General features: G+C 41.1%; 1 protein-coding gene across 2 annotated transcripts in view; it reads right to left on the bottom strand.

Moving 5' to 3' along the window:
- Positions 1–3,184: 3,184 nt before the first annotated feature.
- Positions 3,185–16,255, bottom strand: part of MTUS2 (microtubule associated scaffold protein 2) — a 53,837-nt gene continuing 40,766 nt past the window's right edge. For both annotated transcript variants that reach the window (XM_069969874.1, XM_069969875.1), the window contains 7 exons: positions 15,149–15,363; positions 10,874–10,979; positions 9,847–9,920; positions 9,448–9,546; positions 6,874–6,993; positions 5,752–5,849; positions 3,185–4,543 (listed from right to left, as the gene is read on the bottom strand). In XM_069969874.1, coding sequence (XP_069825975.1) covers positions 4,333–4,543; positions 5,752–5,849; positions 6,874–6,993; positions 9,448–9,546; positions 9,847–9,920; positions 10,874–10,979; positions 15,149–15,363 — 923 coding nt within the window. In that variant the 3' untranslated portion in view covers positions 3,185–4,332. The remainder of the gene's footprint in view (positions 4,544–5,751; positions 5,850–6,873; positions 6,994–9,447; positions 9,547–9,846; positions 9,921–10,873; positions 10,980–15,148; positions 15,364–16,255) is intronic.

Below are 16,255 nucleotides of genomic sequence, written 5' to 3'. Positions count from 1 at the left end.
ATCTCTGTGAGATCTTTATTAGTCTTCTCTTATGCATTTGCTACATAGGGACTGTCAGCAGAAATCCCTTTCTTGCATCTTGCTGAAAGGTTCTGTGTTTTTTTGTTTATTGACTTTACAGCAAAAGAAAGTGGATCCAAGCTAATCTCTCAGAAAACAAAGGGGATGGGCAGCTGAAACCCAGCAACATATCTTTTTCTGCTGAAATCGGTATGTTTTGCTGACTTATTTCTAATGCATATGGCGGCCTTAAAGGGGTTGTCTGCTTTCTTACAAAAAATAGCACCACTCTTCAGGTTGGTTGCGAGTTTTGCAGCTCTGTTGCATTGTAGTGAATGGAGTTGAATTGTGATACCAAACACAACCTAAGGACAGTAGTGGTGCTGTTTTTGCAGATAGTAAAGGTATGTCCACACAACGGAATCCTAGTGGATCACCTGCCATAGATTCCGCAGCTCGCGGCCGCTTGCATCTCCCTTTGTCCCATAGACTTCATTCTATGGTTTGGCAGATTCTGCCGTACGCCCGAAGAATGAGCGGGTTCATTCTTCGGGCAGACAGTGGAATCTGCCAATACATAGAATGAAGTCTAAAGGACCAGCAGAGATACGTGCAGCCGTGAGCAGCAGGTGATCCGCTGGGATTCCATAGTGTGCACATACCCTAACTGTGTTTTTTCCAAACCTGGATAATGACTAAACTTTTTGAAAAAATTGGCCAAAAAAAAAAAGTTATGCCCTATTTTTAGCAAATACACTGTGGCCAGATGTTAGCTGGGAGTCACTGTAATTTTATGAAATGCCTTACATTTTTGGCTTTTTGTGGTTTTTTTTTTTTTTTTTTACCTTTTGTAGCAGTTGTTCCAAAAGGTAGACTCGTCCCATAGAATTCAATGAAATTTCTTCTATAAGTCTTAAGAACACCAAAAGCAAAAAAAAAAAAAAAAAAGATAATCACACTTGAAGCCAAGGGGAGTCCATTATATGCATTCCACGTCTGTGTTCCGTATAGAACAAAACGTGTGAGTGCGGCCTTAGTGACTGGGTCAGAATGCCGCTCCAGTCACTGATTGGCTAAGCGGCCAGTCCATCAACCAGGACAGGCATTTTTCCTGTTGTGACGTCATCACAACTGGGGGGAAAATGACTTCCAGCCACGTCAGTCACTCACTGGGGGCATGGGGAGAGGCAAGTTTCTACTTGTAATGAATTTCCCCACTGCCTCTGCAGGCTGCCGGCTTTTAGAAAATGCCGGACTTCTCTTTTAAGGTCTTGCAGGTATTTGACTACTAATGAAGTTTAGAAAGGAACTGTAGTATTCTGAACATTAGTGTGGATGTAGGGAAAATGTGGATATAATCCTAGCTAGAGGATGTCTCTATTGATTTTCGTTGGGATTACTTCATAACAATGCCATAGATGTTTCAGGAAAGCTTACCAGGTTATGGAGGACTGATTGTTCAGCTGAAAATCCCAAAGCTTCCCAAAATTTGTTTTGCAGTATAAAATGGATGTTGGTATCAGGAACAACGAGTTACGTAAAAAAATATAATAACATTGTTGGCCTAAACTGTCTGACTATTGTCTACTTTCATGTATATTGCCTAGGGACAATATTATCCTATCCATTTCATATTAGGTTATATTTACATCTGTAGTAGAGGTCCCAGTAGGAGTCTCCATCATAGATTCCATAAATTACACTGCTACAACCATGTAGCAATATTACTTGATATGTCTGTATGCCTCATTCGATAGGAATCAATAGGGTAGATTTACTAATACATTTACAAAATGGTGCAAAATTCTGTCACCTAGTCGCTTAAATTCACTAGTGCAAATGTACAAGAATTGGTGGAACACTTTGAGGCAAAGTCCAGATTTGACCAAAGGGTTATGGTCTTGGAAAAATGGTGTGATCTAAGTGTATCTAAAATTTGCCAAAATTTTGGTGCATAATTGTGGCTTGGAGTAAGCCAACTAAAAGTTGGACTAAACATAAAATAGACTTCAGACACCCCAGATTTAACAAACAACCTGAGTCACTGTGATAATTCCGGGGAATTTGAAGACTACGTTTGCACAATAAGAAGAAAAGTTTGTCAACTAGGTCCAGTGAGTTGCACTAAGTTTTATGATCATACAACAGTAGTGATTTGAGATGAGCAAACTTACAGTAAGTTGGGGTTCTAAGTCTTCTATGCCTATATTCATGTTTTCAAGGCAGTCCTAAGGGGCCTATTCCACGGAGCGATAATCAGCCGAATTGGCCCGATTCGGTCGATCATCGCCTGATCGTTTATTTAGGTGAAAACCTAAAATCGTTAGTCACCAACCGCGCATCGCTACGTGGAATAGCGGTGTGCGACCGACGATTCCACAAGACAGCATACATTAGCAACTATGCTGCAGGACTTCTCCTCCGCTTCTTCTCATCCGGGTCCCGCGCGCAGCAGCAGCTTCCGAGTGGCCTGCCTGAGCTGACAGACCACTCAGCCAATCACTGGGCAGGACCGTCGCGACCAGTGATTGGCTGAGTGGCCTGTCAGCTCAGACAGGCCGCTCTGAAGCTACTGCTGCGTGCGGGACCTGGTGAGAGGAAGCGGAGGAGAAGACCTGCAGCATAGTAGGTAATGTATGCTAAACAAGAGCTGCAAGGACATCGGTAACAATGTCCCTTCAGCCCTTTGCTAAACGATTATCGGGGCGTGTAATAGGCCCAGTAAACGAGCGCCGATCTAGCAAATCGATGCTCGTTTACATTGTTGATCGCACCCCCATCGGCTCGTGGAATACCACCCTAAGGCTGCATCCATCTTCTCCAGGCAGTGGGATTCCAATGTTCAGGTTCACATGAACCCACACTTACTGTAAGTTTGCTCATCTCTGGTATGGATAAATCCCCCGCCATTTTACAGCAACCAAACATTTCAGTGGAGTCCAAACCTTATCCATTCCCTGCGTTTGATGTTTTGACACCCCCCCTTTAAATTTTTGCTTTACCGCTATGCTGCAAAACGTATGCATTTGCATTAGCTCAACATAAAGTCTAGTCCAATGACAACAGATTGGCTGCCGCATCGAATCACAGTGGAAAGGTGAAGTTCATACTGTACATGAGTAGAGATGACTAACTAAACAGTGGCTGAGTATAAACACACAGTGAATGCCCAAACAGGTTTTTTTTTAATAATATGATTGTAATAAATCGATAATTACATTCCAAAATAAATCTTTCTATCTATTTCCTGATTATTTTCAGGTGGGCATTGCGGACCTATAAATTACACAGACTCCCAATAAAAACTAACTAGAAATCCAATGCTCATCTGCAGGCAGAATCCTATATTCACATGTGCATTACAAAATTTACAAAAAAAGGAAATAAATTATGTAAAAAGTATATGATCTGACACACGGAAGAAGATTATTGAGAAGCTAAGACTAAACACGACTATGCCTTTGAATACAACGTAATGCGTGTCCAAGCCAACATGAGTAGAGTCAATGTCGTACAACGTGGTTGGAGCTGGAAGCAGAGTCAATGAAGATTGGAAGGTAGTATCTAAATTATGTACATCTTAAGAGATCTGGCTTCTCCTTTTCTGGTCTAAGCCAATGCACAGTGCCCCCTAGTGACCATAAAAGCCTATTACTCAAAAACATCAAATCCAAAAAATGGAGACAATATCCAGTGATGCCTTGTAACAAATCACACAGGAGGAAAGGTATGCCTGACATGCGGGCAAAGCATTGGATTATTGCGTAGGCAGCCTTAACCTGTAATAATACATAGCTGGTGATTGTGTAGTACCATTTGGAAGGCGCTTTTGTTACATCTGTATAGATCAGTGTTACTTTGTTACAATAAGCGGTAAAAACGAGATGGACAGAAACATGTCCCATTCAGGTAGAAGACAGAGGCACGGCTTAGAAAACGGCTGATCAAACACGTCAGCAACATAATAAAAAACAACAAAAATACACAAGCTCTCATATGTACATTGCATCTTTATGTACAAATCAACCTGTAAAGTGTGTGCAATCATGTATACAATAACCATATTGTATATCTATATACATCCCCAGCATATTGGACTGTATGTAACCTGAAACATTGGTGTGGCTTTTGAGGAATTGTTTTAGTGGAATGTTTTTTTTTTTCTTTCTTTTCTTTTCCCTTGGCTTGAGGTTCATTGGAAAGACGGTAGGTATCATGGTACCTTTGTATCCAGTCTTCTCAAAGGTACACTGGGTGTTAGATGTATTCACGGGAATCCTGCAAACAACTATACTGCAAATAAAGCTTGTCTTTTTATAAGCTGCTGCACCGTCATCTCTGAGCGGAGTTGATTTTCGAGGGTGACAGCGGGCCTGAAGACGAAGAGCGGTGGACAGGGGATGAGGGGTACTTGATAGGACTCATGGACTCTGCACTTTGGAGTTTCCATACAAGTTCTTCATTGGTACGACTTAACCTTTTCTTCTCGTTGCTCTCTTTTTCAACGCTCTCTTGTAGGTTGGCATTCTCAACTGATAGTTGCCTGAATAATAACAAGAAAGTTATAGTCTATAGTCAAGAGGAAATCTGGTGTATCAAAAGGGATTTCTAATGCCCTATTCGAGAGCCCAATAGAAGAAAGGGTGAGTTCTGTGACCAGGGGCATAGCTAGTATTTATGGGGCCCCATAGCGAAAAAGTGTATGGGCCCCCAGTGGTGTGCCTCCATGGTAGGAACGCCACTGTCTGCAATATACAGGTTTATATAATTTGAAGAAGGATTTTGAAGTACCAGTGTGTATAGGGAAAGCTGTAAATCCACACCCAAAGTGAGGACAGGAGTGATGCTGTTTCTGAAACAACCATGTTTTTCTAAGCCTTGATAACCCCTTTAAAGCCTATAAGTAAGGTCAAACTGACCCACCAGAGTATATAGGATCCTCTGTTGGCTTTAGGCTATATATAGGCCCTGTATCGGTAAAGGTAGCACCTGAACTATGCAATTAAAGATAAGCATACACCTATTGTATATAGATGGGGGTGAAACTTCTGAATGATTTCCTTTAATGACCCCAAGATAGAGATAAGAACCCTTCGGCCCCCCAGCTATTGTAAAACAACTATTCCCACCATGCCTGGACAGCCAAAGCATGATGGAAATTGTAGTTTTTAAACAGTGGGAGGACCAAAGGTTCCCCATCCTGATAAAAGAAATACCAGTCTGATACTGCTTGTAAATGATTTGTGACCAGATACTGCCATCTACAGGAGAAATCATCACTCATCACTTGTCTTGGCCATTAATCAGAAGGAAGACGTGGGGTGCAGTACAGGCCTGGCTAATGGTTTCTAACACTAAAAAAACATTCCTACCACCATTTCTATTATAACCAGAAAGTGTTGAGCTATACTACTAAAACAGAAATACAGAAGATTTTTTTTTACATATAGTAGATATGAAATATTAAATACAGACTTATGGAAATATGACAATGATAATATACAGTATAGAGTAGAGAAAACCAAGTGCACTGGCTAACTACTGCAGTCCTGTACAGATAAGCAGAACAGATGGGTGGAGTAGTGCTCTGGGCTTTTGGCTGCGTAAGATAGCAGAAGCCCATATATGTGTACTGGGTACAATACAGACCAGAAAGGGTGAGGAGTTTGTGTAGTATTCTAAAAAAAAAAAAAAGACTAGTGAATGTCACAAACACTTAAAAAAGTATTAAACTCCTAAGCTAGTTCATACCTGGTAACTACAACATTCTTGTCAATGCGGGCCTTCATGTCTTCATTCTGTTGCTGAAGGACCTGTATTCTTTCTTCCAAGACAATATTTATTTCAGCCTATGAACAAAGAAATATCAACAGAATTATATATATATATATATATATATATATATATATATATATATATATATATATGTACTAGTGGAGATCATTGGGGCGAGTGCACCAGGAAACTTTTCAGGCACTTTTGTGCCTGGTGCAACAGGGTGTGTGCTAATATAGATATGAGAGTGGCTGCCAGGGGTGCAAGCATGATTTGAGTGTGAACCTATGAACAAAAAGTCTCTGCAAAATTGTGTCATAATATGTTAGAGTAAAATAAGCCGACTACTGGTCTAGGCTTAGGTAACCCCTGCACATTTTTAAAGCGACTCTGTACCCACTATCTGACCCCCCAAACCGCTTGTACCTTCAAATAGCTGCTTTTAATCCAAGATCTGTCCTGGGGTCCGGCAAGTAATGCAGTTATTGTCCTAAAAAACAACTTTTAAACTGGCAGCCCCGTGCCCAATGGCCAGTGCTTAGATTGTGTATGCATTAGGCTGGCACAACCTCTCTGTCCCTCCTCCCCGCTCTCCTCATCATTAGGAATGCTCCAGGCAGATTGTCTCCTATTCATCAGCTGTGTGAATACTGAACATGGGCTGGATCGTTAAGGCACCTTTGCAATGTTCAGACAGGAGAAAATGTTCCAGTGGCATTCCTAATGATGAAGGGGGTGGGAAGGAGGGGTGGTGCAAAGTTAGGGTACAGATACTCCGAGCCATGGCCGTTGGGCACAGGGCTGCAAGTTAAAAAGTTGTTCTTTAGGACAATAACTGCATCACCTGCCGAACGGACCCCAGGACATATCTTGGATTAAAAGCAGCTACCTGAAGATACAAGAGGTTTGGGGGGGGGGGGGGGGGGTCAGATTGTGGGTACAGAGTCGCTTTAACCGGTCTAGTCTAACAGCCGAAGCCATTGTGATAACTCATCTTTGGCCTTTCTACTCTTTAGGAGGGACCCCTGACAGCAGCAATATTAGATTGCAAATATCACACACTATATTTCCTCTCCTATCCTTTGTGCGCACACTCACTAGTTTCTCCAGTTCCATTATCCTTTTTTCCTGCTCATGGATTAACTGGTTTTTCATCTCTAGGACTTGTTTAATGCTGATCAAATCTTCATCCAAATGTCGGTATGGAGCAAGAGCAATCTGCAAGAGAGAAATTCCATAAACCTGCTTACCTGGATTCGTCACTGCTGTGTATAGCAAGTATGCTTTATTAAACACAAAAAGGGAATCAAAACCAAATATATATATACATGTGCACGGTGTAGTAAGCTTATTCACTAAAGCTAAACTCCCATCTGATAATAGCCCACCTTGTGGTATATGTCAGCGACCAGCAGAACAGAGTGTCGGTGTATACTGTGGCTGTGTGCATATTTTAGGACCATAAAATACTTAGATACTCTTGGAAATGTGTATGGGGTCCTTTATTAAAAGTCTAGCCTGCCCATCCTAAGTTTTAAGGCCCTATTCCACTGAACGATTATCGTTTGCTCCTCAGAGTCGGGCCGTGGAATAGGGGCTTTAGGCATTATGGCCTTACCAGAAGTTGTGCTGCTGACCAAGCAGTGAATTATGGGGATCCATCTGCTTTGATGCAGTATATAGGAGATAGCATTGTAATGATTATTCTGTATTTATCTTGTCTCTTAGATGATGCCGTATAGGAAAGTTTGCCAGACAAGCACTTGAATAATGAGGTCTGGCACAGTATCAGAGATTTCTGCACAAAAATAGTGCGTCTGGAATAATAAATGCATTAAAACATCCTTTAAGGTTGGCATCTGCCCACAGCGGATATACTGTAAGATGGCAATATCGGTACAACTAAAAATAATATTCTATTTAGTATTTACCCCACATACTGTCAGATATAGAAATATGACAATCGCTGCTTTGCTCAGCTCCCATCTGCTGCTGAGTAAGTGTCAGACATGATGGAAGGGAATCTGAATTATTCATATCATTAAATGTCTGTTACACAAATGCACTTTATAAAGCTCTGTCAGTTCTGCCAATCCTGCTGCTATATGTTGTATTAATCATTTTAAGAAGCTGCTGTAGCCACATGAAGCTGAGGACAATATCTGGTCTATGGAAAACTGTACTACATATGGTCCTTCAAGTACATTTTTACATGGATAGATATTAAATGATTATCTCTACAGGGGCTAGGATAGAGAAGCCATGATACATCTGATCAATCTACCACCGAAATGCAGTTTTACATGGACTTCTCCAAACTTCCTGGATTAGGGGTGAGCAAATTTACAGAAGGAACAAAGCAAATCACTTTGTTAGGATCAGCTGGTAGCTTGTCAGGCAGCTGGCTTTAAAGTCCGTGGTACTCTGGGTGCCGGGACAAGCTGGATGCGGTCCTGGGAAACGTATTCCAGTTTCCCAGGACTGAATCCAGCTTTTCCTGCCACCCAGGGAGGAGCGGCACAGACTTCAAAACCAACAGCCTGACAAGCTACCAGCCGATCCTAATAAAGCGCTTTGCTTTGCTCCTTCTGTAAATTCGCTCATCCCTATCTAAGATGCTACTATCCAAGTGCTACTAATACATATGTAGGTAGAATTTTTCTTCTGATAACTCTCATATTATTTAATAGTACAGATCCTAACTGGTTCCTGTAAAGTTAAAATCCGACTCAGTCTTCAGATCTGGCATTGCTAGATACAGGTCCACACTTGGTGGACATTTTTCCAAGTGTTTTCTACACCTAAATACAGTATACATATAATACACCTACAAACCATGTGCTAGTTATGGGGGGGGAGTGTCGCTTAAATTGTGTTTTTTTTCCCAGTAGATTTGTTGCATGTATGAAAAATAATTGTGTGTATATTACATGTGCAATACACCTTCAATGAAATCAGTAGCTCTAATGTAGAAGTGTCTGTGTATACACATTGGGTTGTGCTTTTGCATGAAGTCACCACTAGGGAGCGCCAGCTACATGAGGATTGATAGAGCTAGTATTGCAGTTAATGGAAGTTATATAAATACATATTCAGTGAGTTCTCTATAGTGATGACTGCAAATAGGGAAATAAACTTGTGCTGGACCTCTACCACTATAGCTTCATGGCAGCTATATTCATGTAATAGTGGGAGTTCCTCCTGTGCATAGAATAGCCTAGAGCATACAGAGGCTTCAAATAACCTCTCTTGCACTGGAGGACCTGTCTTGTATTACATGGATAATCCCTTGATAAGGCACTGTGCAATACTTCATTTCTCCTGTGGTGGCACTGCAGGGAAACTGAACACTTACCGCTAGGTTTCCCCACAGATCACAGCTGATCGGTTGAGGTCCCAGCAGTAGGGGGCACTATGGGGGAGATTTATCAAACATGGTGTAAAGTGAAACTGGCTCAGTTGCCCTTAGCAACCAATCAGATTCCACCTTTCATTTTCCTAAGAGTCTGTGAGGAATGAAAGGTGGAATCTGATTGGTTGCTAGGGGCAACTGAGCCAGTTTTCACTTTGATAAATCTCCCGCTATGTGATCAGCTTATTGTCAAGTGACTTTTCTAATAAATAGGAATTGTCCATAATGGAGAACCCCTTTAACCCAACATCAGACGTTACCTCCAGCTGTTCATTGGTGCTCTTCATTAACGCCTCTTCAAACATCCGTGCCCGGTCTCTTAGTGAATGATTCTGGAACGTCAAGGTGTCAACCTGATCCTGTAATAAATAGAGGGAGGAATAATATATAGCGTCCACCATTGTTAACACTTGTAGAAGATGTATTGACCAGGGATGGGGAGCTTGGGTCCCTCCAGCTGCTGCTAAACTACAATTTTCATCATGCCGGGGCAGCCTAAGGTTTGTAGTTTTGCAACATCTGGAAGGCCCAAGGTCCCTATCCCTGTCCTGTATATACTGTAGATACTATAACTATTATTATTATTACTAACTAGTACTCAGCCCATGTTATATTGGAGATAGTAGAATTATCTTGTTTTTCTATTTAGTATTTATTACCTGTAAGGACAATTTTAGTTTTTCAAAACCATCCTCTAGCATTTTCTTCTCCAACTCATGACCTTCTTTCAATTCTGAAAAGAGAGGAATATAAAATGAGCATGAGAACGATTTCTACAATGAGTGAATTTCTTATATATGACCAGCTGAACATTCCTGTGTTCTCTATGGGGAGGGTTGAGCCGCCACCAGACTGCTCGGGTGCCTGCTTATCCTTCCGAGAACAAAAGAGTTGGCGAGTGGAAATCCATCATCTATTGATGGAGACTTGGGAGGCCTCCATACATCTTATACTGACTGCTGGGTAACCTTTACTAATCATGTAAAGCCGTAGTCTCCAACCTGCGGCTCTGTAGCTGTTGCAAAACTAAACATCTAATTCTCTCCAGCAATTAGTATAATTGACAGCGACTTCCAAAGAGAACGCAGGGCTGCCTAACCCCAGCGCTCTCCTAGTCACCTGTAATACAAGGTCCCTCTGAAAGTTCTTATTATCCATCTATGGTACATATAAGCACTTGCTACAAGACATATATAAAACTATAGAAAATTCTATGTGATATCTATTTTAGGATTAGCGGGGGAAAAAGCCTGAATGAGATCCATTGAGACTTGGGTATGTGTAGAGTAGAGTCCATCCATCATAGGAGCTGTCTACACCTATACTGCAGTGACGGCTCATTTCCATTTATAATAAATTGTCTTCAGTAAATATATTCAGCATTGGGGTAAATTGCACATTAAATTACTTGTTGTATGGAGAATTGTGAACAGACACATATTTACTTGTGGTTTTAAAGCAAACTGTGAAAGGATTCCTCTCTATTGCCGGACCCCCTGCCCCTGGTGGGTGTACAATGGGGATGCATACAGTGTAGGCCTCACTATCACTCACTGCTGTACATTTTAGATTCACCTTGCTGGGTTAGGGCTAACAATAGTTGCCTTGCCCCAGGTGTTTGAAACCTCCGCTGTGCTGGAAACATTATGATTATGTAAAATTTCCAAAAATGGAAGAAATATTTACTGTGAACTCTTTTCTCGTGATCTTCATGGATTGCACCGATGGAGGCTGAATGGCTGGTCTTAATCTCTAACAGCGCGGCTTCATGCTTCGCAGCCATGTCTTCAATCTGTATAGCAAATACAAGAAGATGGATACACTTAGTGGTAGAAAAGAAAGTTAATGGGGTTGTTCAGGGACAAAAAAAAATGTTAAGATTTATCCTCCCCTCCAAAAACTGTCTCACTTTACTGCGCCTTAGGCTGTATCTGGTATTGCAGCTCACACTATCGGATGTAAGCAAGGCTGCAATACCAGACAAAGCATAGTGCCACCACTTCCGGAAAAAGAACAGGGCAGGATGATTATAGGGCTACGTTCACAGCTTTTTTTTCTGTCCGTTCTTTTTTTTCTTATTAATGACGTTCGTCATTTCACGTTTTTGGGCTCCCATCATTGCAATGACAGTTGTTGGTACATTATTCTAGTTCAGACCCTTTTGGGTGTGTTTTTTTTTTTTTTTTTTGAAGGTTCATTGAATATAGTAGAAAATAGTAGAAAAAAAACGTATGAACAACTAAAAACATCTACGATGAATTGTCATGAACAATAATTTAAAATCTGCGCAAAAAAATGTTATTTAATACAAGAGGACCTTACTGTCTTTCCGCTATCTCCACATATTGAAGCTTCCAAGAGTAAAACTTTCGATGGATCTTTGATAGGCAGTGGATGCACATGTGACATGATCTATTAGAAGTAAATTGTTTTGCTATATTTGAGAGTTATGCTGGGTTTACACGGAGCAATAATTCGCCCGATCGTACAATTAACGATTTCGAAGTAAAGATTTTTTTTTAGAACGATCAGCGTTTAGATGGAACGATATATCGTACAGAAAATTCGTTTTGCGATCGCTTAAGCCTATCTCACACATGGGTAAAATCAGTGAATGACTGTTTACACGGAACGATCGGCGAATTTTTTGCAAACGACAAACGACGATTTAAGAACATGTTAAAAGATCAAAATGAACGATTTTTCGATCGTTCGCCGCGTTTACACGTACGATTATCGTTCGAATTCGATCATTATCGCGAAAATTCGCCCGATAATCGCTCCGTGTAAACGTAGCATTATGGTGCGTTTACACAGGCAGATTTATCTGACAGATTCTGGAAGCCAAAGCCAGGAATGGATTTGAAAAGAGGAGAAATTTCAGTCTTTCATTTATGGCCTGTTCCCCTGTTTATAGTCTGTTCCTTGCGTTGGTTTCAATAATCTGTCAGATTAATCTGCCTGTGTAATTAGTCATTGATCTTTTTTTTATCACTTTCAATTTTTCATCCTATAAAACAGCTGGTTTGTTAAATGCAAAAAAAGCTTAAGGCCCTATTCCACGGAACGATTATCGTTTATAAACTCACTCCAACGACCGCTCATTAACTATTACTAAATGATAACACATAACACACGTGGGAACGTGAACGATATATGTAGTGTAACGATTTTGCAGTCGTTACATGGTCGTTTAAAACGTTCGCCGGGGTGATCCTGACCTTACGACACACCTACTTTTTTAAACCTTTTTACGAACGACTGAAAGATTTCTAATATTACGAACCGATAAGCGAATTATCTTTCAAAGACCAACGATTTTTTTCGACATGCTGAAAAACTATTTTGAACGACAATATAACGATTTCGCCTTTGTCGTTCGCTCGTTTACACCAATTCCACAATCGTTATTGTTAACGAGCGGTCGTTGGAGTGAGTTTATGAACGATAATCTTTCAGTGGAATAGGGCCTTTAAAAAGCATCTAGTGGCAGAACATCTGTTTACATTTTACCTTTTTTTTTTTTTTTTGCATGCAGAACATCTATTTTTTGAACATGAAAACAAAGACCTAAAATCCAAGTGTGCACACAGCCTAAGCCACCGCTGCATGGACTTCAGCCATTGCATGGACTTCAGCCATATATCTGTAGAGAACACTGATGAATTGTTGTATTATTACCCGGCTCTTATATAACAGATCTGTTCTCCGTCAAGATGTCAGATGTTTCCAATTACAGGGCACAGGCATTCCTCTGTACATTTAACCACTGTAATATATGAGCTGCTGGCGGCTATGTACTATCAGTCTTCAGACATTGCTATAAATGATAGATTAAAACGCTGGTATTAGAAGCCTGCTATGGGCTCCTGTGAGAGGGTGCAGCACATGTGATAGGGACATCCATCTTTGCAGTTACAGGTAAGACCTAGTACATAGTTACCAATTACACAGGGAGCTGCTAATCTGCAGAGAATTCTGAAAAGTCAGATACAGACTCTCTGTTATCTCCTAAAGTGGCCGTGAGACACACTTCTGACCACATCATACCACGTGGACACCTAACGGCCACAAGAAACCAACTGGACGTGAGATCATCAGAAGGTCAGGGTACCATGGTGTTGTGGTGTGTCTGTGAAACCACAGCAAAGACAATAAGAATCACTAAATATATTTACATTGGGTTTATGCTCAACTGAGTGTACCTGTGTTTTCAATGGGGATAGGAGAGTAAACCTCTGCCATAACTTGTGGAGATGGCTTATCTCCAGGTAGGACAAAATGATCAAGTGCTAAAATTCAACAATGCCCATTCTTCTTTCTCTTGAGGTGATGGACTTTGGAGACCCCCCATATACATAAGATAGTTGGCCAGGGGGTTTGTTGCTCTGTATCAGAAACCTCATGGCCTAACCATTATAAAGATACAATACAGGGGAATAAGGGAGTAGTGTGTCTCCTTGAGTAGGCTGCCAAACAAGTGTATAGTGTCTTACAAGCCGTGCAAAGGTCCATTGGAAAAGAGTATGCAAAGTAGCTCATTTCCAGGAGGAAAAGTACCAGCTCTACAGTGCCTTAAATTTTCTCAAGCATATACACTACTCCTAGTCCCATATTGAAAGTATCTTGTTAGCCAGCCATCACCCTGCTCTGATAAGAACCCAGAGGCAGCTGCCTGCAAATGGGTGACTCTTCCTTCAGGAGAAGATTGTTGCTTGATATATAATCCTTAAAAGGCATACTCCGGCAAAAATAATTTTCCCAGTAATTGAAACACATTACAAAGTTATATAACTATGTAATATGCTTCCACTACCTATCTGCCCCCTTCCCTATCTTTTCCCCCCTCAACTCCCCCCACCAGGAAGTGATGTAAACTCATTCTTACCTAATGACTGTTGACCCCAAGCTGCTCTGTGGCAGCCATTTTGTGACAATGACATCATCAAGAAGGAAACTGGTCTAAGCCCTGTTAGGCCAGCCTCCCTTTGTCACATGACTCAGGTTGGTCAGCTCAGATTGGCTGAACAAGATGTAAGCCATCTAACAGTTTTACAGAGTCAGTTAGACATCACAGGAGACAAAGTGCATCATAGGAAACCCCAAACTAGGAAGTAAGGAAAAAATAAAGCCATCAACTGGAGCTTCAGTTTAGTTTTTTTTTTTTTTTTACCAGCGCCAGAGTTGTCCTTTAATCATGTTTTAAAGTGTACCTATCATATTAACAAAGTTCAGACATGTGATAGTAACTTGTCACAGGTTTGTATCAGCGAAGGCCCAGGTGCTGACACCCCTGCTGATCATTAGAATGACAGACAGAAGCATGTGGCTGTACGCACAGTATCCCAACAGCTTTAGTGAGTGGTGTACGGTTAAAACAGAAGTCTGTGGATCTTTGTCCATTTTCACTCTAACAAGCATCGGGGGTCTCAGCACCCAGACCCTCATCAATATATGACATGTCAGAAATTTGTTAAAATGATACTGTCCCTCCCCCCCCCACTTTATGTATGGTTCTCTGCACCATCCACAAGCTTAGATGCTGCACATTTTATATATACTTGTATAAAGCTGTCTTCTTTCTGCTGTAAAATCACTTAATTTCATTGGTGGACAATGTCACCTAGGCGGGGCTTCATGGCAGTTGGGCCCTTTTTTCCCAGCAGAGAGTTGGGGCCCAACTGCTGTAAAGCCCCGCCTAGGTGACACTTCGACTGATGACATAAAGCAAGAGTAAATGGGGGGACAGTGTCAATTTAAGGGATGGACATTGATATTAAGGGAAGCTACCTTCAATAGGTGGCACTATAGAGTAAGTTCTTTTCCTTCCAGAAATTAGCTTCTTTTTATACAAACACAAACCCCTAAGCATGACATGGTGTTGACAGATGGATCCTTTATGAAGGACCATTGTTATCCCATTGCCGTTTGCCGCTTCTGCTGTAACGCGTGTGCACTGACCTGGCCTTGATGTTGGGAACGGATTTGAAGTAGTTGGGAACTCTGTTCCTGCTGTAGATGCTCCATCTCCCGGTCATACTGCTGCTCTAACCTCTCCTTTAGTGCCTGGAGTTCTTCTTGCTGATGTCGTTCCAGTTTCTTCACTTCATTATCAAATTTGATTTCCAGTTCCTCCTTCTCTTTTTGTAGTTTCTCGCACCTCTCTGTGTTGAAGGCTGAAAGATCCACAAGAAAATGGAAGAGATTATCCAGGAACGACATGTGATTGCCACAAGGTTCATGTAAGGATATGTTTACAGGTGTATTTTAGAGGATTTTTTTTTTCATTACTAAGCTTTTTCTTAAACTTTCTCGTAGCATATTTTTATATAAGTGTGCAAGATGTATGGAATACTCATAAAAAGTGACCTCACACTTGATCTTTTTGCTGTAAAAACTTCATGCATTAAAGAGAATGCCAAGTTTACAGTGATGTGTATGTAATTCAATGGGTGATGCATCATGTATGTGTATGTATGTAGACAAACACATGTAGTTCAAAGAGTAACACGAGTGTATTATGCTGCAAAATATACGTACAAATACAACAGCCCTTTGGCTTTGTGCACACACCAACTTTTGTGTCCGGTTTACGGCTATCTTTTAGGATAGCTGTCAATTCGAGGTCGAAAAATGGCTGTACAAATAATTGCCATCATTATGAAATAACGGGCCGTTAATTTGCCTCAAAATGACAGACTGCCATCCGGAAAGGTGGCCGCCTAATCCAGTGGGAACATAGCCTCACGTTGCTTGAACTATGGGCCTGGTGGTTTTTCCTTGCCCCACTGGCCTTGATTGATTAATGTCTGCCAATACTCAAACAGAGATCACTCTATGGGGGCCGGAGAGAACTTTCTGGGGAACTTGTAGCATGAAAGTAATGACAAGTTCCCTTTAAGTATATGACACATCAGTAGGATCTACAAAAGCACATGTGCATTTATATACAATTACATAATCAGATACTCTTCTCAGAATTTTCTATGTTGGGAACAAGAACAAACACAACAGGGACGACTACACTGAGACAACCAGGGTGCCAACCACTATACAAGAAATGCTACA

Source organism: Dendropsophus ebraccatus, chromosome 5, assembly GCF_027789765.1.
Source record: "Dendropsophus ebraccatus isolate aDenEbr1 chromosome 5, aDenEbr1.pat, whole genome shotgun sequence".
NCBI lineage: Eukaryota > Metazoa > Chordata > Amphibia > Anura > Hylidae > Dendropsophus > Dendropsophus ebraccatus.
The sequence above is the reverse complement of the archived record's forward strand: the minus strand, read 5'-3'. Positions and strand labels throughout refer to the sequence as shown.